The sequence below is a fragment of the Setaria viridis genome, chromosome 4 (assembly GCF_005286985.2).
Source record: "Setaria viridis chromosome 4, Setaria_viridis_v4.0, whole genome shotgun sequence".
Classification (NCBI taxonomy): domain Eukaryota; kingdom Viridiplantae; phylum Streptophyta; class Magnoliopsida; order Poales; family Poaceae; genus Setaria; species Setaria viridis.
This window is the reverse complement of record NC_048266.2, coordinates 38,473,533-38,498,710: the sequence shown is the minus strand read 5'-3', so window position 1 is coordinate 38,498,710 and position 25,178 is coordinate 38,473,533. Positions and strand designations below refer to the sequence as shown.

Genomic DNA, 25,178 nt, shown 5'->3' with positions numbered 1-25,178 from the left:
TATTCAATTTTTGGGGATTCAATTCGGCACTTTTCATAATCACTCGTCAGATTTTTTATCGTGATGGAATCACTTGTCATCTTTCTCAACTCCAATAAAGGGTCCAACGAGGTTCGGAAGAAGATTAGAGAATTTTCGAGATGTGGTTTTTGAGAGTTTCCCAAGCTCAAAGAAAGGGATGAAAGGTCGTCATCAGCGGTACACCGCCCTAGTAGTGGCAGAAGCGGGCTCGAAGAAGGGTGGGTTAGGTTGGGTAGTGCTAGTTAGTGACATTCGCCGCTCACCATGTTAGCACATGTGCAAAACTGCACAGTTGGAGGATCCACGTATAGGAAAATATATTAATAATACTAAATAAATGTATTACCAAAATTAGTTTTTATAATAATTTTTTAAATAATTTAATAATGTAAATGTTAGTGTACTAAAATTTATAAAAAAAGGTCAAACTTAGAAAAAAAATGATTTACATCCCTTCCATTCTAGGAGGGGGGGAGCTGAGTCAACCGACAGACCGGCTAAACAACGTGACCCAACTCAAGCCCCGTTCGAAACCGATCGCATCAGGTCCCCTGATCACGAGCGCGCCGCCTCGTCCGCCGCCGCCGCGAAACCAGCGACAGTGCTCCCGCCGCCGCTGCATCGCGTTCACGCCGCCTCCTTTTTCTTTCTCCCGTCCACCTGGTCTCTCTCTCTCTCTCGCTCGCTCGCTCGCCTTCCTCTCCTTAAGGCGACGACTGGGCGAGCGCCGCCGCCCTTCGCCAGGTATGCCCTATACCCTTTTCTTCCCTTCCCGTTGTGCGAAACCGGGCACCCCAAACCCTAATAATAAACATCTAACTTTTGCGGATTTTATTGGGGGTGTACACCCCATAGATGTCCTGTACTAGGTCATGCTACATGCAAGTCTGCTGTCAGGTTGCGGTGGGTTTGGCGTTGATCAGTTTCCTGTGTTTTGTGTTTCGGACTTCTGATTAGAAAATTACCGATTTTATATGTTGTGATCCTTTGCATTACTGACGATAAAATCTGATCGTGCTTTATTCATGTTTTGGTTGATGCATTCAGCCGCGTTTGATTGTCTGATGATGATGGCGATACATTGGCTCTAATCTCGCGGCAACATGAATGTGTCTGGGCAGATGTCAGGGCAGCCAGTTCAGATGAACTTAGGCGGCGGCAGGGGGCTGCAGCAGCACCAGCCGCTGCAAGTTGCTTCGCGCTACCCTGACATGGATCATCAGTTCTCAAAAATGCGCAGCGCCATGCACCGGAATATGTAAGTTTACCCTCCTTGCCAAATCCCAACTGGCTCTGTGTAGTGATTTATGATTAGCTGACGAAGGGCATATCGAGGTAATGGAAGAATTACTAACCGAATGATGTGCAGCTCTCGTGCGTGTTCTTGAAAAAAAGAATTACTAACCGGAAGGTGTTGCATATGTGTTTAACCAAAAGATTAAGCTATGATGCTAATTAACTCCAAATTATCATTGCCAGAGTTGATCATCTTATGAAGATGATGAAAATTGCTGAGAACCAGAGCCTTGGGAAACTTGCCGATAGGTTAGAGGAAGTACTGTACAGATTGCATCCAACAAAGGTTAAACGTCCATACCCATATTTCATTTTCATTATTAGCACCTCTATGTGTACTGTGTACATCTTTTTTCTGTTGTGCACTTCTTTCCTTATTTTTTTAGAAAATATTCTACAAGCAGGTTGACTACTATGTGATGCTGAAAGAACCAATCGAACCACATTTGCAAGGTGCTATTAAGGTCCTTTCCCGCCATGGTAATCAGCATCAACAAATGTCGCATCAGACACCAACTCCTTCCCACTGTGGCACAATGGTTCCAACACCTGGTATGGCTCAGAATACAAATGGCTAATGTTTATGAAAACTATGTTCTCCCTCCCTTCGTTATTTTCTTTTTCTCGAACATGCAGGAGAGCTGCGTATCATTATATTAAGAAGAAAAGTGAGAGGTTTCGAACCCCGTACAGCACCACACACACACGCTTCACATCATACAAAGAGCACTCTCTTGCCTTATTAAAATAGAAAGACCTTGACCACCTTCGTTGGTTCCTCCATATATAGTCAGCTACTTACTGTATTCTCCTTGTAGGTTCCATGTCCAATGGCTACCAGGATCCATCCATCAATGTACTACAAAATTCCATGGCTACCAGTGACTCATCAGTAATGTGTCCAGTGAATACGCAACGACAGGTAGCTCATATGATTCCAGCTCCAGGATTTAGCGGTCATCAGATTTTACCTTCCAATCCTGTTTACCCATGTGGAGCTGGATACCTCAATGGGGAGTTGAATGTCATACCACAAGTGCATGAGCAAAAACCCATGCCATTTTCTATCAACCAAGGTAGCTATCCAATGCAGCATGTAGGCACCCATGTTGGTTTTGGAGTACATTCAAGAATGTTGGAGGATTCCTCTTCAAATGGTTTGTCGGGTCCACAAATCAATGGTGATATGGGTTTCCCTGGCTCGAATATGCAGCTATCATACGGAACTGTAGCAGCAAAAGAATTTACGAATATACCTCCTTATGGCAATTCACCTGAGAAACTGCTGCAGCAAGAATTCATTTGTCATCCTCCAAAGGGAACACCAAGTAAGTGTTTTATTTTTTTACATGTGCAATATCTCTCTTATGCCATCATGTTTAATTATTTGTGCCATTGATGATTGATATTCTTCAACAATCCTACATGTTTTGGCAAGTGGATGTTCTTAGTTTAGATTAAAATTTGCCAATAGAGGTCCTAATTTTTTTATGTACTCCTACCTACTTTCAACAATGTGGAACATCCAAGTGACTTTTAACTTACATCTGATATGCACTAGACTCGTCTTGCTGCTAATAATTTTATCTGAAGCCTTGGAGATATTGCTGCATGTTTTGATACGGTTGATATATGCGTTCCACATGGTTTACCTTTTTTACATTTCACTATCAGTTAGCAAACTAGTTCTCGTCATAGCCATTTGGCATTGCAAAACAATTAAATATATGCTGTTTTCTTCTCCAGCATCAGCGTTTGTTTCTGGAAATCTTCATGGCACTGTTTCTTCAACCTTAAAACCTATAGGAAACCAGATGAATGCTGCAAATACATTGCCCACTTCAAGAATGGAATGCGCATTACTTACAAGTCAGACAACCAAGCAACCCCTTCAACCAAAACCTGTTATAAAAGCCGAGGTATTGGATCAAACGGAAAATGTGATCTTTACGAAATCACAGTTACCTTACCAACATCAGCAGCAACATTATTTTGAGCCTAATCGTCCTTGTTCCCAGTTTGTGAAGGGATCACATCTTGGTTCTTGTTGTGATGAGCAACTATCTAATCAAGGAGCTTTACCATATAATGAGTTAATGTATTCGAAAGCAAATGAAGATAATGACAAAAGCGACCAGATGTATCGGCAGTATGTTTCTCATAATAACATTCAGATCACCTCAGGTTCTCAGCAGCTATTGTCTTCACATGCAAAAAATACTGAACTGATAAGCAGTATGTTTCAGAGACCAATATCACAGGACGCAACAGAACAACATGTTTCATCTGATTGGCCCAATGCTGGTTGTGCTATGACTCCAATTGATCACAAACCACCCAAGCTTCCAACAAGAGGATCTGAACGTGCAACAAATAAATACGATCTACAAACATTGCGGCTGATCAAGTTCATTCATGCAAAAATTTCTCCATGCCCTCTTGGGGGTAGTTGTAAATCACCAATTTGTGCTCGTCTACAGGAGATATTGAAGCATTCTAATGACTGTCAAACAATAGATTGTTTGTATGGTTACTGTAAACAATCAAAGGAGGCTATTTATCACTACAATAATTGTGTTAATAAGCATTGTCCTATATGTAGCAAAGCAAAAAGTCTGAGCCACTATTGTGATCAAACTAACAAGAGGAATACATTTGAAAGGAGTATCAATGGGGCAAATGGTGACAGAATGGGCATCAACATGGTCGCAGCTGAAACCTTTGACGATCAACCACCTATGTCAAAGCGTTTAAGGTTGCAACTCCTGCCTCCTAATGTGTCTCATAGTGCTGATGCCTCTGTTCCTCAAGCATGTACAGGTATTGTGTCACAGCAAGCTCATCCTAAACATCTTGGGCAGGATAAAATGATATTCCCAAAACAAGAGCAAAACATTGAGATCGATATACAATCACCACGAAAGGTTGAGATAATTAGGTCTTGTGCTGTTGGTAAAACAGGTGCAATTCAAACTTATGTGGTTCCTGATGTTTCAAATGAGCTAGATTCTTATATTGAGAAAAAAAATTGCCTGTCCGACAAAGATACAAATGAAATTGTTGTTGATATTAAGAATAATGCAAACGGCTCTACAGATGCCATCATGTCCAAGATAGAGAAAACAAAGAGAAAAGGTGTTTCACTCATGGAATTGTTCACTCCTGAGCAAATACATGAACACGTCCGTAGTCTAAGACAGTGGGTTGGTCAGGTATGCTTCTTGACTATAAAAAAATAGATATCACACTTATTTTTGCTTAGTTAATGCTCAGATTTACGCTCCCTTGGTAAATTTTAATTGCAAAATCAGGAATAATAATATTCAAGAGTTCCCTATTGCTTTCATGACCATGTGTGTACCATATTATTGTTATAAAACTACTTGTAGAATTTTTCTCTCTTGAGCCATGAATAGTTTTTAACAGATGGTTGGAGTTGACAAATTCAAAAGACAATTTAAATATGGAAACAATAAGTGGTCAGTGTACTGGGATTTCCTGCCGACAAACAAAATTTGAAGCATTTTAGTTATTTTGAGCACCATGCATCAGGTATTTTGGGAAGGATGCTGAACTTGCAACAGCATTAGCAAAATGAAAACCTATAGATGTTGATTGTTAGCAGATAAGAAATTGTAACATTGCTTGCAAAGTTGCAAGTGGGTCTAGATGTTGATAAGAAATGCCCATGTGCAATATACTTGAAAAGTTAATTTTGAATTTAGAAAAGTTAGGTTGGTCTTAACGTTCTTCCCCCGTGTAGTGTTTTTTTTTATAATTAGCATGTTTTATTGCCTCAGTACCCAGCTGGTCACTGCCAGAAGTTTTTACCCTCATCCATGGCCAGTTACCAATGGAATTTATAAAATCTATATATTTACTGATTTCTAAGAAAATCTTTTGGTTGGATTCATATTTTTCTGTTGCTATTGGATACATAATTTAACCATAGCATGAGTATGTGTCTAAGGCACTATGAAGATTTTTATGAAGTATTTGCAATAATTTCTTCTTTTGACAGAGTAAGGCTAAAGCTGAAAAGAATCAAGTAATAGGGCATTCCAAAAACGTGAACTCATGCCAGCTTTGCAAAGTAGAAAAGCTTTTCTTTGAACCTCCACCAAAATATTGTTCTCCCTGTGGTGCTCGGATAAAACGGAATGCACCATATTATAGTGATACTGTCACTGAAAGTGGTCCCTACTATTTTTGTATACCATGTTACAGTGAATCTCGCAGTGACTCAATTTTAGTGGACAATATTCAACTGCTCAAGTCAAAACTTGTGAAAAATAGAAACGATGATGAGCTTGAAGAAGCGGTAAGCATTTTATTTTCCCTCTTTCCTGGCTGTATGTCCTCATAGTTATGCATTCCTTTCCTTGCATATTAATTTAAGATAATTGATTGGTTCCACAGTGGGTTGCATGTGACAAATGTAAACGCTGGCAGCACCAGATTTGTGCTCTTTTTAATGCCAAAAGGAATGATGAAGAAAAAGATGCAGAATATATTTGCCATAGCTGCTATATTCAAGAGATAGAACATGGTTTGCGCATGCCTTTGCCACTGAATACTGTTCCTGGGGCAAAAGATCTGCCGAGGACTGTGCTTAGCGATCATATAGAAGAGCGCCTTCTTCAACGCCTCAAAGAGGAGAGACAGAACAGGGCCAACAAATATGGGAAAAATTTCAGTGAGGTTGGTAATAAAAGCTGATTTGGGAGATCACAAACCTAACTCTTCCCTGGATTTCCCTTTAAAAGTACTTTACAAATTCATAAAGCCTGCAGACTTATCTTTTCAAGCTTTGCAATATGGTTACATCCTGGAATCTCCTCTTGTGAAAGTACAATAATTTGTGAGGTCCTTTCTTTATGAGCAGATGTGTGTGTACTTTCTGAGTATTGTTTGGTATGCTAGGTCTTTATTTACTCCAGGTGAACTTTTTTGGCATTTCTGGTTTTGCTATGTATTTATTTATTGCAGGTGCAACTTTTGAGTATAGGTTGACAGGGGTAACATAGCCGCACGAAAGTTGTAGATGCATTTTATGATGTCCTTGTGCACATCATTAAGAACCTCCTACTATGCACCACCGCATTTCCTGTTCAGACAAATCATGTGTGTTCGTTTTATATGCAAGTACACAATTAAGTGTGCTGCTAAAAAAGCTTCTAGAAATGTGCATTGATCACACCTTTCTTAGTCACAAGAAATTCTAGAACTAGAAATTTTGTTGTCCTTATGTTTTCCTCACTTATTAGGTTCCTGGAGCAGAGGGGCTTGTTGTCAGAGTTGTTTCATCAGTAGACAAGAAATTGAAAGTTAAGCCACATTTTTTGGAGATTTTTCGAGAAGATAATTACCCAGCAGAGTTTCCTTACAAGTCCAAGGTAAAAGAGTTCTCTGGTCATGTGAAGTAAAAAGTCACATATGATTTTATTCCTTGTCACCTATTCCGGGAAGAAAACTTTTGTTAACAAAAACTCCTTATCTGGTTTTTGCCATTGTTCCTGCAGGCCATTCTTTTATTTCAGAGAATAGAAGGCGTGGAAGTATGCCTATTTGGCATTTATGTGCAAGAATTTGGAGCAGAATGTGCATTCCCAAACCAACGTCGGGTGTATTTGTCATACCTTGATTCTGTCAAATACTTTAGACCTGAGATTGAAACTGTTTCTGGTGAAGCCTTACGAACGTTTGTCTACCACGAAATTCTGGTAATTCACTAGGACCAGTATGGTCAACCAAAGAGAGAGTATGGGAGGGGGATGGTACTCAGATTGCAGCCCCATTTATTGTCGTCTAACCACAGTTTTCCATGTGTGTATATGTTACAGATAGGTTATCTCCAGTATTGTAAGCAGCGTGGGTTCACTAGTTGTTACATATGGGCGTGCCCACCTTTCAAAGGTGAAGATTACATTATGTATTGCCATCCAGAGATTCAGAAGACACCAAAGTCCGACAAATTGCGAGAATGGTATGGCCATTTCTTGTCATTATGCCATTCTGCTTGTTACTAAGGTTCTGAAGTATAGATTAATGAATATCATATCTGGCATTTGTTAGTCTTGAGGTATGAGTTATGATTCCGCGTGCAGGTACTTATCTATGCTTCGAAAAGCTACTAATGAGGGTATAGTCGTTGAGCTGACAAATCTATACGAGCATTTTTTTAACCCTAAGACAGAATGCAAGGCTAAAGTGACTGCAGCTCGCTTGCCATATTTTGATGGTGATTATTGGCCTGGAGCTGCAGAAGATATAATCAACCAAATTCGCCTACCAGAAGATGACAGAAACCTGCAGAAGAAGGGAAAGTTAAAGAAGACTATTACAAAAAGAGCATTGAAATTTGCTGGTCTTACAAATTTAAATGGGAATGCTTCGAAGGATGCTATGCTGATGCAAAAGGTATATATTTTTCTTAAAATTCGGCAATATATGTTCTTTCCACCAAGTGTTATTTCAGTCCTCATAACTTAATCATCAACTTATGCTTCACAGCTCGGAGAAGCCATTTACCCAATGAAAGAAGATCTCATCATGGTCCATTTGCAACATTCTTGCCATCACTGCTGTATCCTTATAGTTTCAGGAAGACGTTGGGTCTGCAGTCAATGCAAAAGTTTTTATATTTGTGACAAGTAAGTTTATTTGTTTTATAATGCCATACGATTATTTGAGTACTTTTGTATGATAGATGTGCATGTGCATGTGCATGTGTAGCTTGAAACTATCAACTTAAATTATTGCATAGCTTTACTGTTCTTTTGATCTTGTTACAGCTAATATGAACCTTTGAGACTTATGAGTCTTCTGTTGCAGGTGTTATAATGTAGAAGAACAGCGTGAAGCGAAGGAGAGGCATCCAAGTAATAGTACTGACTTCCATATACTACATCCAGTAAGTTATCTGGAAAGTATTTTAACTAATCAGACAAAGGTAAAGAAAAAATGCCAACAATATTAACTATTATACTTGATGCCATCATTTAGGTTGAAATTGACGGGGTGCCTAAAGATACCAAGGACAGAGATGGCATCTTAGAAAGTGAATTTTTTGATACCAGGCAGGCATTCCTGAGTCTCTGTCAAGGAAACCATTATCAATATGATACCCTTCGTGGTGCAAAGCATTCCTCAATGATGGTGCTATACCATCTTCATAATCCAACTGAACCAGCTTTCGTAACCACATGTGATGTCTGCAAGAACAATATCAAAACTGGTCAAGGATGGCGGTGCAAAGAATGCGATTATGATGAGTGTGTTGCTTGTTACAAACACAATGAAGGCGCCAATCATGTCCACAAGTTAACTAAGCAGCCAACAGGAGCAGACATGGATGCTCACCAAAAGAAGAGTGCTGAAACGGTATTCTACTTCTTACATTGTTATAATTCATCTGTTTTTAGTGACTGTTTTAGCATTGGTTATCAAAATAGAGACTCAATCGCTTCCATACCATCATTCACATTTGTAAGATCCATTTGATAGTCACCAATTCAACATGCTATTGATCCACACACCATGGGAAAAACAACAGAACATGTCATCTTTTGTGCATAACGTAACTGATGGTACATAGATGTTCTTTTTGTATTATCGATAAACTGACCAATGGAACTAACTTTAAGGCCCCGTTTGGATCTTCCTAGCTTATTATGAGCCGCGAGCCTGCGATAGCTGGGGATGGAGGGAAACCAGCTTATAGCTTTTTATAAGCTGGTGGTTTGATAGTTGAAAACTGAACTATGCTGGGCAGTTTAGCTCTAACTGATCCAAAAGGGACCTTTGTGGCAAGCTTGAACTATGTCACTTTTTCTATCCACCTATTGATTAATCCCAGAACGAATTGGTCATTGACTACATAATGATGCATTTTTTTGTGGTGTTACAGACACAGATGTTGCTCCGACTTTTGGCACACGCAGGATCTTGCCCGGGCCGTGATGGTTGCCAGTATCACAATTGCCGAAAACTTAAATCTCTCTTCCATCATGGAACACAGTGCAAAACACGTTCATCGGGAGGCTGTCGTCTGTGTAAGAAACTGTGGGGCTTGATTACACTCCATGCCAGAGGTTGCAAAGAATCACAATGCAATATACCAAGATGCAGGTATCTTCCGATCTCATCTCTCCCTCTCAACACAATCACAATGCACCGACACCAGCACATGTGCATCATGCATCGTTCCACGACTGAACTGAACTGAACTGTGATTGGGAACAGGGATACGAAGGAGTATTGGAGAAAGCTGCAACTGATGCAATGGCAGTCTGAGTCCCGGAGGCGTGCTGCCGTCAACCAAATGATGATGCAACGGCAGTTGGAGACCAGTAGCCGGGCTGCTGGAAATGGTGTGAACGTGTAAGGAAGATCAAGAGGACCTGCATATTAACAGCATCAATGCGTTCTATACTGGGGATGAAATGTCTTCCATTTTCAGCCTCCTTGCTCAGTTCACCTGACTGGAAGTGGTACTGCAGCTGGTGGCTCATCCCTGACATGATTCGTTTTGTTCATCATGTTCAGATCTGGTCTTCTATTGTATGTTGCCCATGTATGATAGGTTTCTGTGCAAGTGTCAATTGATGAGAAACTTTTGTCGTAGTTTCTTTTTTCTTGGTAAATACAGAACATGGGTCTCTAGGAAAGACACAGATATGGCCAGTCTTTTCATTCATTGATTTCTTTTTTTTTAGAATACGCAGGAGAGCTGCGTATCTTTGTATTAAGAAGAGAAAGCGAACAAAGTTTTTTACAACACGGGCCTACCGGGCGCACACACACGGGTTAAGGAAGGGAAAGGTTTACATGATGAAATAAACTAATGCAACCGAGAAACAACAACAACAGAGGCAGAGCTCTGGTTCAGCTTGCCGGCCAGTTGAAAGCAGCAATGTGCTTTGCTCCAGCCGCGCTCGAGGCTAGCCTCTTCAGTGATATTGGCCACCAACTGAGCAGGTGTTTTCAACGCTGCTCTCTGGAAAACACGATCATTGCGCTGCTTCCATATCCTCCAGGACACTAGCATGAAGATGGAGTCCATTCCTTTACGTTTGTCAGCGCTGATCCCCCCTCTTTTCTCCAGCCACCAGTCTGACAGAGAGTGATTGGGCAATGGCGGAGCATTCTGAATGTTCAGAGACAGACTGATGATGTGCCAGACTTGCTGCGTGAAGGAGCATTTGGCCAAGAGATGCTGTCTTCTAGCTGCAGTCCACAGCCTTTCCCTCAGGGCCAACCACATGAAAAATTTCACCTTCAATGGTGCCCATGCACGCCAGACTGTTTTGGCCACCGGAGGTTTTGGCCATTCATTGATTTCCGTCCTCACATTTTGTATCTGTGTAGGACTGATCTTCATTCAAAATTGAATTTATGCAAAAAAAAAATGCCTCATCTTTGCATATTCCTCTGCCGTCACACACCCTATTTGCAAATGCCCTCTGTAGTTTTATTTGCTGGGTATGCAATTTTGCAAATATATCACGAACTGAAGACTCAGAAGATTAAGCGGGGGTCACTATTAGATTTTACGACGATGATGATGTGGTTGTTTCATAGTCAGTTCATAATCTTTTTATCTCACAAAGAGAAATGAAAATAGAATTTAAATCTTCCTAGTGGTGTTTTTCCTTGAAAACGAGCTAAACACCGTCACAACCTTAAGGATTATGCATGGTTAACGTAATAGTAACAATAAAGCTCTTACCACTTTTCTTAAAAATCAGGTTGAAGCAAATTTTAGCTGACTTTCCCCGCGGTAGAACTTATCCACCCGAATTCGAGTTTAGACTCAGTACGGGTGTTCTCGTTTTTCTAAATTTATTTCAATGTCCAACACGGTTTTGAGTCCGAATTTAGTACGGGTGCTCTTATTTTCCTAAATTTATTCCGAAAATAATCATGATGTTGTAGCAACAAAGAGTATAAAAAAAGTCGAGGCTGGAGCATTTCCTAGATAGAAACACAGGAGTTGGAAAATTTGGTGTCTTCGAAATAGGACTGCGCGTCCCAAATGTGTGGCATTCAGTCTCGCATTTGCTTACTGCCTGCTGGTAATGGCCAATGGGTCCAAGCAAGCAACCACGTCGAATGATGGACGAACTGGGTGGTGGACACGTGAACCCGGCACGCCCACGTCGCCGCGCCACCCGCCACCGCGCGGCCACGCCTCCGGCCTCTCCTCCTCCCCTTTCCCCTGCCCCCACACTGCCTCCCTTTATCCGTTTGAGTTCCTGACGGCGACATGCCGTGCCCGGCCACCTCGTCGCGTCTCCCTGCGCCGCGGGCCCCGCCGCCGAGCTCGCCTGTGCGCCAAGTGTGTGCCAGCCCGCGCAGCAACCGCAGCCACAACTGGAGCCCGGCACGGCAGCCACTCAGGCCGCGCCCCCAAGCCCCCGGCCGGCTTTATCACCCGCGGCCGCGAGATTCAACCAGAAGAATATTTGCGGCGACCACGCCGGATTCCGCCACAGAATTAGCCGTCCGTCGGCAGCAGCAGCGGCAAGAGCATGGCGGCCATCGTGGCGGCGCCGCGGGCGTCTGCGCCCGGCGGGGCGGCCGTGAGCACCATCGCGGCGTTCCACAGCCACGCGTCCCCAACCCGCGCTCCCCCGCGCGCCGTGACCGCCGCCGCTTCCTCCTCCGTCGGCGCCACCAGGCGGTACCACCACGGCTCCGCGTGCTGCTTCGCCGCCAAGCCCACCACGCCCGTGGCCGCCGAGCTCGTCGACCAGGACGGGCCCGAGATGGCCACCGCCAGCGCCGCCTCCACGCAGGAGGCCGCCAAGCCGCGCAAGAAACGCCGGTCCCGGAAGGCTAAGAAGTCCGCCACCGCCATGCTCGAAGAGAAGGACGAGGGGGCGGACAAGCCGGCGGCGTCGGCGTCGGCGGCAGACGACGAGGCGAAGAAGAGGAAGAAGGAGGCCGGCGCCGAGGAGAACGCCCGGGCGCTGGTGGCCGGCCTCGATGACGTGATCGTGAACCCCGTGGGCCTGGGCCGGCGGTCGCGGCAGGTGTTCGACGAGGTGTGGCGCAAGTTCTCGCGGCTGGGCCAGATGTCCAGCGCCTCGTCCACGGCGCTGGCGGAGGAGGAGCAGGCCGTGCTCATCCGCGGCGGGCCCATGTGCGAGTTCACCGTGCCGGGGGCGCAGGACACCACCGTCCTCGTCGTCGGCGCCACCAGCCGCATCGGACGCATTGTCGTGCGCAAGCTCATGCTCCGAGGCTACAATGTCAAGGTCAGCATACGCGCGCCCTGCTCCTGAAACGGTGTTCGCTGATTTGGCTGAAATGGCAATGATTTTTTATTCTTTCAGTTACGACTCACAACATTGGAGTGGATAGCTCAACATGAAACCTTACTTGTTGCATAGTCGTTTTCCTAAGGAGACAAACCTAAACGATTCTAATTTAGCATTTCAATTTTCACAGCCTGTCATTAGCAAGTTTTTCTTGGGTTCATGCTACTAATGCCTATCTAGATTTTCCGCCATGGCTGCAGCCTCTGAATCGGCTGACATGCTCAAACTGTTATTGTGATAGTCACTGCCTGCATAATTTAGCTGAGCTTAGATTGTGCGACTCATTAAGTTGTCCTTTGCATCATTACATGCTGCAATTCTAGAGTTTAAGGTCTGAAATGATTGAAGCAATGTATCCACTGTGTAATATGAACAGTTGAACGCTTGAAAAAAAATCTACAATAGAAAAATGAACCGTGCAACTGTTTTACTGAAATGTCAAGATGATCTATACTGCTAATTGGCTTGTGGAAAACAATCAATTATTGCGGCAAACATCTTCCTTAATTTCTGTTTGAAAAGAATCTGAAAAATGAAAATTGATGGAGTTTCTCTCCTCAGTGTGTGAGCTGTTTCTCGTGCAATTATTGCTGTTATAGTGTTTTACTATACTTCAAGACATCTTATCGTTGGTGGTTTGATAAACTAGGAAAAGTCAAACCTAATTTTCTCCTATTATGACAGGCTTTAGTAAGAAGAAACGACCCTGAAGTGATAGATATGCTCCCAAGGTCAGTGGATGTTGTTGTTGGTGATGTTGGTGATCCTGACACTGTCAAAGCAGCTGTGTCGGGCTGCAGCAAGATAATCTATTGTGCAACTGCACGTTCAACTATTACAGGAGACCTAAATAGGGTTGATAATCAAGGAGTAAGGAACGCCAGCAAGGCTTTCCAGGTATTCCTTCCAACTTAATTTTCTCATGTCAACATATATTTTTATAATGTTATTAAGAACCACCAGTCCTTAATAAAAAGCATGTCATCAAGCTCAGCTTTATACTGCAGGATTACTATAACGAATTGGCCCAGCTCAGAGCTGGTAAAAGTAGCAAGAGCAAACTCCGGATAGCAAAGTTCAAGTCAGCAAAGTCCTTGAATGGTTGGGAGGTGCGCCAGGGATCTTACCTCCCAAATACTTTTGCTTCTAGATTTGATGAAGGTATCGATGCAGCATTTGAATTTTCAGAAGATCGGAAGGCCGTTTTCTCAGGTAGCACCTTTTATTTTGTTACTTTCAGACATGATTTTCAGTAAAAAAAATACACTGATTTACCTGGTTATTCTGGTTTATTTTGCATGTCTTCGGTTTCTTATGAACTTCCTTATTTTCAGGATTTGTTTTCACGAGAGGTGGATATGTTGAGATATCAAAAAGGCTCTCTCTTCCTCTAGGTTCCACACTAGACAGGTATTAGGAGCTCTTATGTTTTGTTATTCTCTGATGTTACAAATCTTTATGAATGAAATTATGCATCAGAATGTACTATGTGAGTGACATTCACTTCTGTCGCTCTATGCATAGGTACGATGGTTTACTTTTCTCAGTGGGAGGAAATGGAAGATCATATGTTGTTATTCTTGAGACTGGTCCACTGGCAGACACGTCACAGAGCAAGAAGTACTTTGCTCGGATGACTACAAAAGCAGGCTTTTGTAGGGTAAGTACTAGGTATTTTGTTTGATATCTTGGCCATATGAGCTGCTTAAGATGAATGCTAGGCAAAAAAAAAAAGGACATGTAGAATTTAATCTGTTTTGTATTTTTTTCCTGCAGGTAAGAGTGCCATTTTCATCTTTTCGGCCGGTAAACCCACAAGATCCTCCCCTGGACCCTTTTCTTGTGCATACACTAACCATTAGGTTTGAACCAAAAAGGCAGGTTAGTGCAATATGCTGTATTAACTTCCAATGTTACCATAAGACAGTAAATGCAGCTTTGTCTATGACATCAAAAGGATGGCTTAGCAACTAATTCTTTCTGCAGAGGCCTGGTGACGGATCTCAAAATGCTAGTGACCCCCGAAACTTTGAGCTAATATTGGAATACATCAAAGCTTTACCTGTAAGTTGTTCCTACAATGATTTACTTTCACATAATTTAGGCTACTTGTTTACTCCGCCCCCCAAAATTGATCGTTGAAAACTTGAAACCAAGTCTTTTTATGTTGAAATTTTTTCCAACATTCCATCTGATCATTTACCAGGAATTACTACCTGTCTCATGTACTTATAAGCATAGTTTACTTTTTTTTGCAGACTGGACAAGAAACAGACTTCATACTGGTATCGTGCGCAGGTTCAGGAATTGAACCCAACAGAAGAGAACAAGTTCTAAAAGCTAAGAAGGTTATACTTTGCATAACCACTTAAACACACCTGTATGTCTATATCTAATTCAAATATTTAAGGATCTTGATACTCTTGTAGGCTGGAGAAGATGCATTGAGGAGGTCAGGCCTTGGATATACAATCGTGCGCCCAGGCCCGCTGCAGGTATCGTACTAAAACACTTGCTGATATTGGTGAAGTTTCAAGCAATTCACTTTGGGCTCTTGATATTAGCAGTGGGATAGATAGACATATGGTTAACCTAGAAGCAATCTATTTCCTTCTTATGAGCGAACATGGAAGTTACTTTCATATTGCTATCTGTGTTTCATTCAACCTGGATTGCATGATGACCATGATGATCCTTTTTATATCGTTTCAGGAAGAACCTGGTGGTCAGCGTGCACTGATCTTTGATCAAGGGAACAGAATCTCTCAGGTGAAATATCATGGACCATTAGTTGCTTGTGTGACGCCATATTATGCGGATCATATGCTATAGATGGAACACTATACCTTTAACTTTCCTATGTAGGGTATTAGCTGTGCTGATGTAGCAGATATTTGTGTCAAAGCATTGCATGATTCCACTGCGAGAAACAAAAGCTTTGATGTAAGATATATTCTTCTGCCTCTTTCATGTATAACGACGCTTTTCCAACTGACAATAATCAGCAGTTGTGCAATGGCTAACTTGTTACTACGCACTCAATTAGGTATGCTACGAGTACGTCGCTGACCAAGGGAATGAACTCTATGAACTTGTAAGTCTATAACTGAAATCCAAAATTGGTGGATCGTCTAATTCCAATGAGGCCATAAATTGTTGTTTCTTGTTCGTTTTCATGTTTGATAATGCGTTGTGAATGTTTTTCAGGTGGCTCATCTGCCAGACAAGGCTAACAACTATCTTGCACCGGCATTATCTGTTCTAGAGAAGAACACCTGATTGATGTGCCACGAGACTCAGATATATGTGTTTTATACAGGTCATATAATGAGTATATTTTCTCCTTTTGTAAAGCCATACATTTTTCTTTTGTATACAAGCCTTGTGGAATTCACATGGTATGCCACTTCGGCACATTTTGTAAAGATCGCCGCACAGATTGACTTCAGGAAACCAATATCATGAATTTGTTGTAATTATAAGTCCTCTCCTACTCCTTTTCATTTAAAAACGTAAACTTGCGCATTTTGACACCAGAAAAGAAAATAGAAGAGGCCAACTTATGAAGCAAAGGGAGCAATGCCCCTGATGAAATGATATGATTTGTTTGCAAAGTTATCTATACACTTATCTTGAAAGTCATAAACTTGTGGCCACAAGTTCAGAATGCAAACCTGGTCCACTTATCCCGGTGTAAGTTGCAATGTCTGGCCACACTCACCATGTCATAACTCTGCAACTGCAAAATCCTACCAGGTGTAGCCGTGTGATCTGTTTTCAGCATCAGTGGTCCGGAGCACTCTTACTCTCTTGGGAAAGTTGGTTTCAGGCTGTCTGCTGCTCAAGCAGCTGTAACTGCAGACATCACCTGATGCTGATGGTTGGCAACCAAAGATTCAATGCTCTGATTCTTCTTGGTTTGTCTCTTCCATCAGATTTGTCATGAGTAGTTGCATTTGTTGGTTCTATGGTACATAGGCCTGTTATCAATTTAAAGCTGTGTTTTCCTGTTTGGTTTTGTATCATCTCACATGATAGCATATGAATGCAAGCAATGTTACTATTGAGTAAAGGAAACGAGTGAGCCTAGCCTGAACATTGCTTTAATTTTTTTAAAAAGGGCTTTATTTAAATTTTGAGACAACATAATTGAAGCAATTTTGCAAAGGAGTTCTTTGTTACTTACAGAGGTCTAGAACTGATCGTGTATGCAACGCAGGACTGTTTGTGCCTGCGATATGTGATAGTCTGAAGTCTGAACTCAGACCTGAATGAAGAGTAGGTGACAACTGAAAAAAAAGGGGAGGATGGCGACAAAGAAACGCAAGCCGCTAGTCTACTAAGGCGGGCGTCGCCATCGGCTAACCGAGGCCTCAGGATTAGCAGCCTTCTCCGAAATCCCTCTCGTGCTGCTGCGTCTCCTCCCCCCTCATCTTCTCCTTCTCCAGCGTCCAGGTAAGCCTGCCGCCATCTCTTCCTCCTCCTCATGTTCTTCTTCTCCAAGATTTGGTCTTTGACTGCACAACAGCAATCTCCTGATTTATTTTCCTCTGAGAATTGCTACTTCCAACCCCAACTTCTATTCAATTCAACTGCTGCTCCCTCTTATTCTCATCAAGATTCAATTTCTACCTGTTTCTGAGAATCTGCGACCCAATTTTAGTCGAATTGTGCAGCATTAGAAGATAGGATAGTTCCCAATTGCTAACCATGTCTGCGGAATCCATCTTATTGGCGTTGACGTTGCAGCTTGGCCATGGCGTCCACCGTCTCCTTCTCCCCCTCCAACGTCCAGATGCTCCAGGCTAGGAGCGGCCACGGCCACGGCCACGCGGCCTTTGGGAGCTGCTCCGCTGTTCCAAGAGCCGGGCCAAGGCTGCGTTCCACGGCCGTCAGGGTCAGCAGCGAGCAGGAGGCGGCGGCGGCCGTCAGGGCACCGTCCGGGAAGACCATCGAGGAGTGCGAGGCCGACGCCGTCGCTGGGAGGTTCCCTGCTCCCCCGCCTTTGGTTAGACCAAAGGCTCCTGAAGGAACACCGGAGATCAGGCCCCTTGTATGCACTCACTGGATATCCAATGTCAATTATGCTCTCTAGTCCAATTGCAAAATTCTGAATTGTAGAATTCCTTTCCCACGTATTGCTCAGGACATGACAAAGCGCCCTCGTCGCAACCGGAAGTCGCCTGCTCTTAGGGCTGCATTCCAGGAGACAACCATCTCACCTGCCAATTTTGTGCTCCCATTGTTTATCCATGAAGGTTGGTAGTGGAATGCAGTGACATTGAGTGTTGGACATGAGAGTGTTTGATATATCTAGTTTGCTCCGTGATGATCTGCAGGAGAAGATGGTGCTCCTATTGGAGCTATGCCAGGGTGCTATAGACTTGGGTGGAGGCACGGACTTCTTGATGAGGTATTGGAAGTCTTAAGGATTATCTTATTATGAATGTTGACAGAGAAGTATATTTTCTTGGACAACTAGTATTAACTGTTCAGATTGATGTTATATGCAGGTTTACAAGGCACGCGATGTTGGTGTTAACAGTTTCGTGCTATTTCCAAAAGTTCCTGATGCATTGAAGGTATGTTAATGGATATAACAAATTTCTTGTTTGCTTTTGTCTTGGTGTGGCTCACACTCGTCTTTCCGTCCAGTCTCCAACAGGGGATGAAGCATACAATGATAATGGTCTGGTTCCACGCACAATCCGCTTGCTTAAAGACAAGTTCCCTGATATTGTAGGTTTTGCCCCTCATCCAATGTCCAGAGCTCGCATCATTGTTCTTAGTATCTTTTCTTGAAATCATTTTATTGGTTTAGGTTGTCTACACGGACGTTGCATTGGATCCTTATTCGTCTGATGGTCATGATGGTATTGTGAGGGAAGATGGTAAGAAAGATGGTCACCTTGTTTTTATCTGAGCACCCATCAGAGATACATGATATGTGACCATTTTCATCCATTCACTGCATGTTGATCTTGCTAATAATTAAAAAAAAATACTGTAAGGCCAAAGTAATTTCACAGATTTGGACTGCAAACTCAGATGATTACATCTGTTCACCTTTTCCTAAAGATGCTGTAAATAATCAATTTCCATGTCTTCATAAGTTGTCCTCAGTAAACATTGTCAGGGTTACTTTTTTTTTTCTGGGAGTCATAGACAATACAATTTGCATAATGTTGGTTGACTAGAAGTTAGTTTGAACCATGTTTTGTGCTTTTTTGTTTGCCTAGCTAAACTACTCATCGCTGCTCTTATTTTGCAATCAGTGACTTGAATGTTTCCTTTCATGGAGTAATTGTTAAGAAGCACACTAGTCAAGATGTTGATTTGGTTTTACGTTATGCTGCACAATGATGCTTGAGTTTGTATTTTTATAAGCACTTCAAATAAGTAATTTGATTTTTTTATCTGGACCAGATATTAGGGAAGTCATAAGAAATATCCAAAAGTAATCTTTTTGCTCCAGCTAATCATTGGTTTTTTTCTGTTTTACCTCAGGAGTAATCATGAATGATGAAACAGTTTATCAGTTGTGCAAGCAGGCTGTTTCACAGGTTGATCTCATCTCTTGATATTCTGATAATAGCATAACTGCATTAGTTCTTTTCACAAAAACTGCTTTCCTAAATAAATAGGCTCGTGCTGGTGCTGATGTTGTCAGCCCTAGTGACATGATGGATGGCCGTGTTGGAGCACTTCGTGCTGCTCTTGATGCTGAGGGTTTCCATGATGTCTCCATTATGTCCTACACGGCGAAGTATGTATCTATGATGTTCATGTCGCCATATCTTTTCCATGACCCATATTTGCAATCTTGCTACATCTGTAAGGTATGTTTTTGCAGGTATGCCAGTTCATTTTATGGCCCATTCAGAGAAGCTTTAGATTCAAATCCAAGATTTGGAGATAAGAAGACGTATGGACCTGACACTGAATATACTATTTATATCTTATAAACAATCTGTTTGCTTGATATCTAAATGTTTGCTTTCTCTTCATTCTGAAGTTATCAGATGAACCCAGCCAACTACAGAGAAGCTCTCATAGAAACTGCAGCAGATGAGGCAGAAGGAGCTGACATTCTACTAGTAATGCCCCTGCCCTATATAATAACAGTGGCTTGTTATGAACATGGAATGATATGTGTTGGTCTAAAACCATGGTCCTAATTTGACAGGTGAAACCAGGATTACCATACTTGGATGTCATCCGACTTCTTCGGGATAATTCAGCATTGCCGATTGCTGCCTACCAGGTTAGTTCAATACCCACGCTATTGTGAAGTTTTCCCTTTCATTTCGACAAAAAGTTTGTGCTCCCTGTTTGGTGTTGAAGTACGGTGCCTATGCTATTTGGCCTTTCCAATTGTCTGTCCTTTGGCGTTGGCACATACTGCATATCAAAATTCAATCTTTCCAATTGTTGGACACCTAACTAGTTAATCTCTTATTCATTGCCCAAGAACCTCTCTCACTTTTTTGACCAAGATCCTTATTTCGTTTAAGACCCATATGGATTTTGTTGTCCTGTTCTGGAAATGCATGTGTTGGCAACTCGGCATCAGTACAGTGCAAAATGTGGGGTTTGTTATTCTTACAGAAAGACGTCTGTTAATCGGCACCAAAGTTTTCAGTAACCGGATACAATGCTGCTTCTCTGAAATTTCTTTTGTAATGAAATTCGCTGAATTGTTTTGATGGCACCCGCCACCCATGTACGTATACTAATCCCGGCCCTTGTTCAGGTATCCGGCGAGTACTCGATGATCAAAGCCGGTGGTGCCCTGGGCATGATCGACGAGCAGAAGGTGATGATGGAGTCGCTCATGTGCCTGAGGCGGGCCGGCGCTGACATCATCCTGACGTACTTCGCCCGTCAGGCCGCAGGCGTCCTGTGCGGCATGGGATCCAAGTAGGTCAAAACCTGGAAAAGGCCGCGGAGCTGATGAAACGCCGCCACCATTCTTGCATTGCGTATCACGCGACATGATGAGCTTGAGTTGAGGCCCGTTCTGCAGCCGTATCATTGTGTAGCCCAATTAGTTGCTGATAGTAGCTTGCAAATATCGTGTTGAGGATGCTTTGCTTGAACTTGGGACTCGAATAAGTAGTGATACGTATTAACACGTGAATTGGTTTGCGTCAGGAGATGGAAATAGTCGTGCAAACACTGTCAAGTTCCTTTTCTTTTCCCTACCAGAGTTTGGCATGCAGAGCTGAAGATTTTACGCAATCTTGGACCAGATGGTGCTTGTGGATGAGGCAACCAGGCAAGGCCCCGATGAGCTAGCTAGCCAATGGTTGGTAGGACGGGGCAATGATCTGATAACCTGAACAATGCCGAGGGCACATTCATGGCGTCTCATATGATCCCATCATCAGCTACGAGGGCTAGCTAGATCCTCGGGGTTGCCGTAAGAAGAAACGATGGCCTGGCCGTGCCCGATGGAGATCCAGCGCAGGCCCCGACGGCAGATCGATCCATCGATGGATGGATCGCATGTGGATGTGTCAGTAATAGCAGTAGGCAAGGCACTGTTCGGATCTCGAGCTGCCGGCACCGGCAACGAAGCAGGAGGCCAACCCATACGCTCCTTGCTTGCCGTTGCCGGCTTGCCGCGGCGAAACCCCAAACGGAAGCACCAGCACGCAGCTGCTCTCTTTCCTCTGAGCCTGAGCTGGATAACTGGATTGCATGAGCTCGCCGCCCTGCCACGGAGGAGAGGAGAAGCACCAGCAGGGCGAGGGGAGGAACAGTGTTGCTCGTCGTGTCACGTGAGGCGCCCAAGCCAATGCTACTGGAACTGTTAATTAAAGAGAAGTGAATACGATGCGCTGCCCTTGTCCAGTAAATGGAGAAGCAGCGGCCAACTGTTCCTGTTCCAGCAGCGGCCAGCCACAACCGCCGGGCACGCAGGCTAGGCTAGGCTGGTGGTGGAGTAGTACGACTAGTTTACGGCCTCCCATGGCAGCGCCATCGTCCTCCTCCCATCGGTATCGCCGCAGTAAATGGTCGAGGACGGGGAGGAAGAAGCCTTCCGAACCGTCGTCCATGGGAGGGCCGAGGCGAGGCCTGGAGCTCGCCGGCCTCACATGTGACATTGTCGGGGGCGGTGGCCGGCGCCTCTGGACCCTGGAATGCTGGTGCCAGTTTGCCACAGGGGTGGAGACGTGGAGTCCACCGTACTTCCTCCTTGTCGTCCCTGCTGCACGAGTGGCCCATGGAGACCCGAAGCTTTTTGAATCGCTTTTCATGGTTCCAATTAATCGGAGCTTTTCGTTGCGGCGCCTGCGGCTGCAATGACCAGCCAGCGACTAATCTGCTCGTCTCTGACGCCTTACTCTCACCACAAATCAGAAGAGCAATCAACAACGCCCCAAGATGGCAGGCACAAGGGAGATCGAGTGATGAACTGATGATCATGGAGTAAAGTGCTAGTACTTTAGTAGTAACGAACTAGTAGAGAACGAACAAAGAATCCGCAGAGCCTCTGAATCCAATCCGATCGAACAAACCTCAAAGGAGAGAAACTTTAAGCTACAGTAAAAAAAAAGAACGGCAGGAGGAAGACGAAGAAATGGGGAAAGAAAGGAACAGCTACAGTGCAAGATGTACCGATGACGTCGACGACTCTGTCTCCGGCGAGGTGCGCCGACCACCCGGGCGCGGAGGTGGCGCCCGGCCGGCCGGCTGCTCGGCTCGGCTGCTACGGCTAGTTGTTGTTCTTGTACGGCGTCGTTGGCGGCGGTGGGGACGCGTAGGACACGCCGTAGACGTGGACGGGAGGGAGCAGAGGCGGCGGCGGGGACGAGTAGGACACGCCGTGGACGGGCGGGAACGGGAATGGCAGCTTCCCCGGGTCGGACGGTGGCGGAGGGGAAGAGTAGGAAACGCCGTGGACGGGCGGGAATGGAAAACCGCCGCTGCCCCCGCCGCCGGGTGTGGATGGTGGGGAGTGCTGGTTCCCATGGTCACCGCCGTGGTCGCCGCCATGGGGTGGCGGCGACCAAGAGCCTGGAGAAGACGGTGTTCCTGGGGATGGTGGGTGGTAGCCTGGCGTCGTCGGCGTCGATGGCGACCCTGGTGTGCCGGGGGTACTTGATCCTGGTGTGCCTCCTGGAGTTGTCGGGGATGACGGCGATCCTGGTGCGCCGGGAGTCGTCGGCGGGTATGTCGATCCTGGCGTGCCCGGAGTCGTCGGAGTCGATGGCGATCCTGGCGCGCCAGGGGTCGTCGGCGGGAATGTCGACCCTGGCGTGCCTGGAGCCGACGGCGAGTGCGGCGGCCAGACGCCGCCGGGGTGCTCAGTGGGTGGTGCTACCACGGGTTGACCTGAGGGTGACCACCCGGACGATGGCGGCTGGTAGCCGGATGACGGAGGCGAGCCACCATGGGATGGCCCGGATGAAGGCGGCATTGACGGGTTGGGGCTGCCGCCGCCGCCGGGTGGCGTCGTCGAAGAGCCCCCTGGTGGAGACGGGTACGACGGCGTGGTGGAGCCCCCTGGCGGGGAAGTGGAGCTACCTGGCGGCGACGTGGAGCTCCCTGGCGGCGACGGGTATGACGGCGTGTTGGAGCCTGGCGGCGGCAATGTCTGCGGAGGACTGCCGGAGCCCGAGCCAGGGGGAGACCCAATGTCACCACCACCAGGCGGGCTGGACGCCGGCGGTGCCTGGCATTGCGCCGTGCTGCAGTCGAACGGGACGCCCGCGGCGGCGCACTGCGCCGGCGGGCGCTGCGCTGGAGCCCCAGGGATGCAGTTCCACCTCCCGTCCGCCGTGGCCGCCGGGCACCCGGGGCGCGAGGTGAAGAAGTTGTCCTCGTAGGTGAAGTTCCTGAGGCTCCTCTGCAGGCCGCAGACCGCGGGCGGAATGGGCCCCCGGAGGAGGTTGCCCGCGACGTTGAGCTGCTGGAGGGCACTCATCCCGGCGACGCTCCCGGGGAGCGGGCCCTGGAGGTGGTTGCCGCTGACGTCGAACACGGTGACCTGGCTGAGCAGCCCGACCTGCGGCGGGATGCATCCGCTGAGCTCGTCGTCGATGAGCACGATCTCGTTGAGCGTGGCGGCCATCCTCCCAATCGACGGCGGGATGCATCCGCCGAGCCTGTTGTGCGCGAGCACGACCACCGACGCCGGCGAGTTCCCCAGGTTGGCCGGGATGGGGCGCGTGAGGCGGTTGTTGTTGAGGAAGATGGCGTCGAGCCGGAGGTCGAAGAGCGCCGGCGGGATGGACCCCTCGAACTCGTTGAACCTGAGGTCGAGGTACCTTAGCGACGGCAGCGTGAGGAGCACCTCCGGGAAGGGCCCCACGAGGCGGTTGTTGCTGAGGTCGAGCTCGTGGAGGAGGCGGAGGTGGAGGAAGGTGTCCGGGAGCACGCCGCAGAAGCGGTTGGAGTTGAGGTGGAGCAGCGCGAGGTCGGGGAGGCCCCGGGGGAGGTCCTCCGGGATGTACCCCGCGATGTCAGCGTGGTTGAGGTCGATCCCGGCCACGGCGAGCCCGCTGCCGGACGGGTGGGGCGCGCAGAAGACGCCGTTGTAGGAGCAGACGTTGGGGCCCACCCAGTTGGCGGTGAAGTTGAAGGGGTCGGAGAAGATGGCCGTCCGCTTCCACGACTGCAGCGCCGCGTACGCCGCCTGCAGACGCGGGGTGGTGGTGGTGGCCCCCGGCTGCGACGCCGCCGGGGCGGCGAGGAGGAGGAGGAGGAGGAGTGGGAGCGGCCATTGGAGGCGGTGGCGCCGCCCGCCTCCCGTGGAGGCGAGGGCGAGGGGAGCGGTCATCGCGGGTGGCTGGCTGGCGGCGGCGGCGCGGGTGGCGTGAGGTTTTAGGTGGGGGAGAGGGGTGGTGGGAGTGGACTGGGGGGTGTGGGGGAGTGAAGTGAAGGAGGGAGGGCGGGTGGCAGCTCGAGGTGTCAGGGGGGGGGGGGGGGGGGGGGGGGGGGGGGTCACATGGCGAGGGTTAACGCGGAGGTGAGGTGTGGGCCGGGCGGGCACGGAGAGCAGGAGGGCTCCTCCTCGCCGGGGCGGTGCCGGACGGGATGGCCGCGTGGCGTCTGCGGGTTGCCGTTTCGTGTGCGTGCGCGCGTTGCCGGCTTGGGAGTGTTTCAACTTTGAACGAGTCGGCGTTTTCTGTTTGGAGGAGTATTTTCGCCGTGCATTTACACGTACCACGGCTACGGAAATACTCGCAACTCGCAATGATCGATCAGCAGCAGTTGAATTCGTAGAGGAAGAGAAAGAAGAAAGGATTCGTCTGATCGGCAACACAGGAGATTGTGGGTGTTACTCCCTCCGTTCCAAATTGTAAGTCATTTTAGCTTTACTAAGTATATAGTTTTTCTATACATTTAGATATAACGTACTCCTTCCGTTCCAAATTATTATTCGTTTTGGCATTTCTATTGCTATGCATCTATATATATATATTATATCTATATAAATAGCAAAAGCACCTAGATATATATTATGTCTATATACGTAGCAAAAGCTATGTAAAAAAGGCTAAAACGAATGGTAATTTGGAACGGAGG

General features: G+C 46.1%; 4 protein-coding genes across 7 annotated transcripts; 3 read left to right on the top strand and 1 right to left on the bottom strand.

Annotated features, from left to right (window-relative positions):
* Positions 1-520: 520 nt before the first annotated feature.
* On the top strand, positions 521-10,098 carry LOC117851344 (probable histone acetyltransferase HAC-like 1). 4 transcript variants are annotated; one of them, XM_034733145.2, is made up of 19 exons: positions 521-765; positions 1,069-1,279; positions 1,501-1,603; positions 1,722-1,869; positions 1,954-1,992; positions 2,136-2,645; positions 3,064-3,236; positions 3,336-4,529; positions 5,339-5,638; positions 5,737-6,018; positions 6,585-6,713; positions 6,840-7,040; positions 7,161-7,303; positions 7,425-7,737; positions 7,831-7,970; positions 8,152-8,230; positions 8,323-8,700; positions 9,227-9,447; positions 9,562-10,098. In XM_034733145.2, the coding sequence occupies exons 2-19, from the start codon at positions 1,125-1,127 to the stop codon at positions 9,701-9,703; spliced, it is 4,650 nt and encodes a 1,549-aa protein (XP_034589036.1). In that variant the 5' UTR covers positions 521-765; positions 1,069-1,124; the 3' UTR covers positions 9,704-10,098. The 4 variants fall into 4 exon arrangements, with proteins under 4 accessions (XP_034589036.1, XP_034589034.1, XP_034589033.1 ...); XM_034733143.2 differs by having other exon boundaries at positions 1,143-1,279; positions 3,064-4,529; XM_034733142.2 differs by having other exon boundaries at positions 3,064-4,529.
* Positions 10,099-11,743: 1,645 nt separating this feature from the next.
* LOC117852192 (protein HIGH CHLOROPHYLL FLUORESCENCE PHENOTYPE 173, chloroplastic) lies at positions 11,744-16,117 on the top strand. Its single transcript, XM_034734178.2, has 13 exons — positions 11,744-12,578; positions 13,326-13,538; positions 13,649-13,853; positions 13,976-14,051; positions 14,166-14,301; positions 14,418-14,522; positions 14,628-14,705; positions 14,900-14,989; positions 15,071-15,136; positions 15,354-15,410; positions 15,507-15,584; positions 15,688-15,735; positions 15,849-16,117. The coding sequence occupies exons 1-13, from the start codon at positions 11,850-11,852 to the stop codon at positions 15,918-15,920; spliced, it is 1,953 nt and encodes a 650-aa protein (XP_034590069.1). The 5' UTR covers positions 11,744-11,849; the 3' UTR covers positions 15,921-16,117.
* Positions 16,118-16,938: 821 nt separating this feature from the next.
* LOC117852193 (delta-aminolevulinic acid dehydratase, chloroplastic) lies at positions 16,939-20,794 on the top strand. Its single transcript, XM_034734179.2, has 13 exons — positions 16,939-17,096; positions 17,391-17,694; positions 17,788-17,899; positions 17,981-18,054; positions 18,155-18,223; positions 18,297-18,380; positions 18,463-18,532; positions 19,149-19,204; positions 19,286-19,407; positions 19,495-19,566; positions 19,657-19,738; positions 19,828-19,905; positions 20,395-20,794. Exons 2-13 carry the CDS (start codon positions 17,398-17,400, stop codon positions 20,563-20,565), a joined length of 1,287 nt encoding a protein of 428 aa, XP_034590070.1. The 5' UTR covers positions 16,939-17,096; positions 17,391-17,397; the 3' UTR covers positions 20,566-20,794.
* Positions 20,795-22,072: 1,278 nt separating this feature from the next.
* Positions 22,073-24,521, bottom strand: LOC117852190 (uncharacterized). Its single transcript, XM_034734177.2, has one exon. The coding sequence runs from the start codon at positions 24,427-24,429 to the stop codon at positions 22,363-22,365; it is 2,067 nt and encodes a 688-aa protein (XP_034590068.1). The 5' UTR covers positions 24,430-24,521; the 3' UTR covers positions 22,073-22,362.
* Between the last annotated feature and the right edge of the window lie 657 nt (positions 24,522-25,178).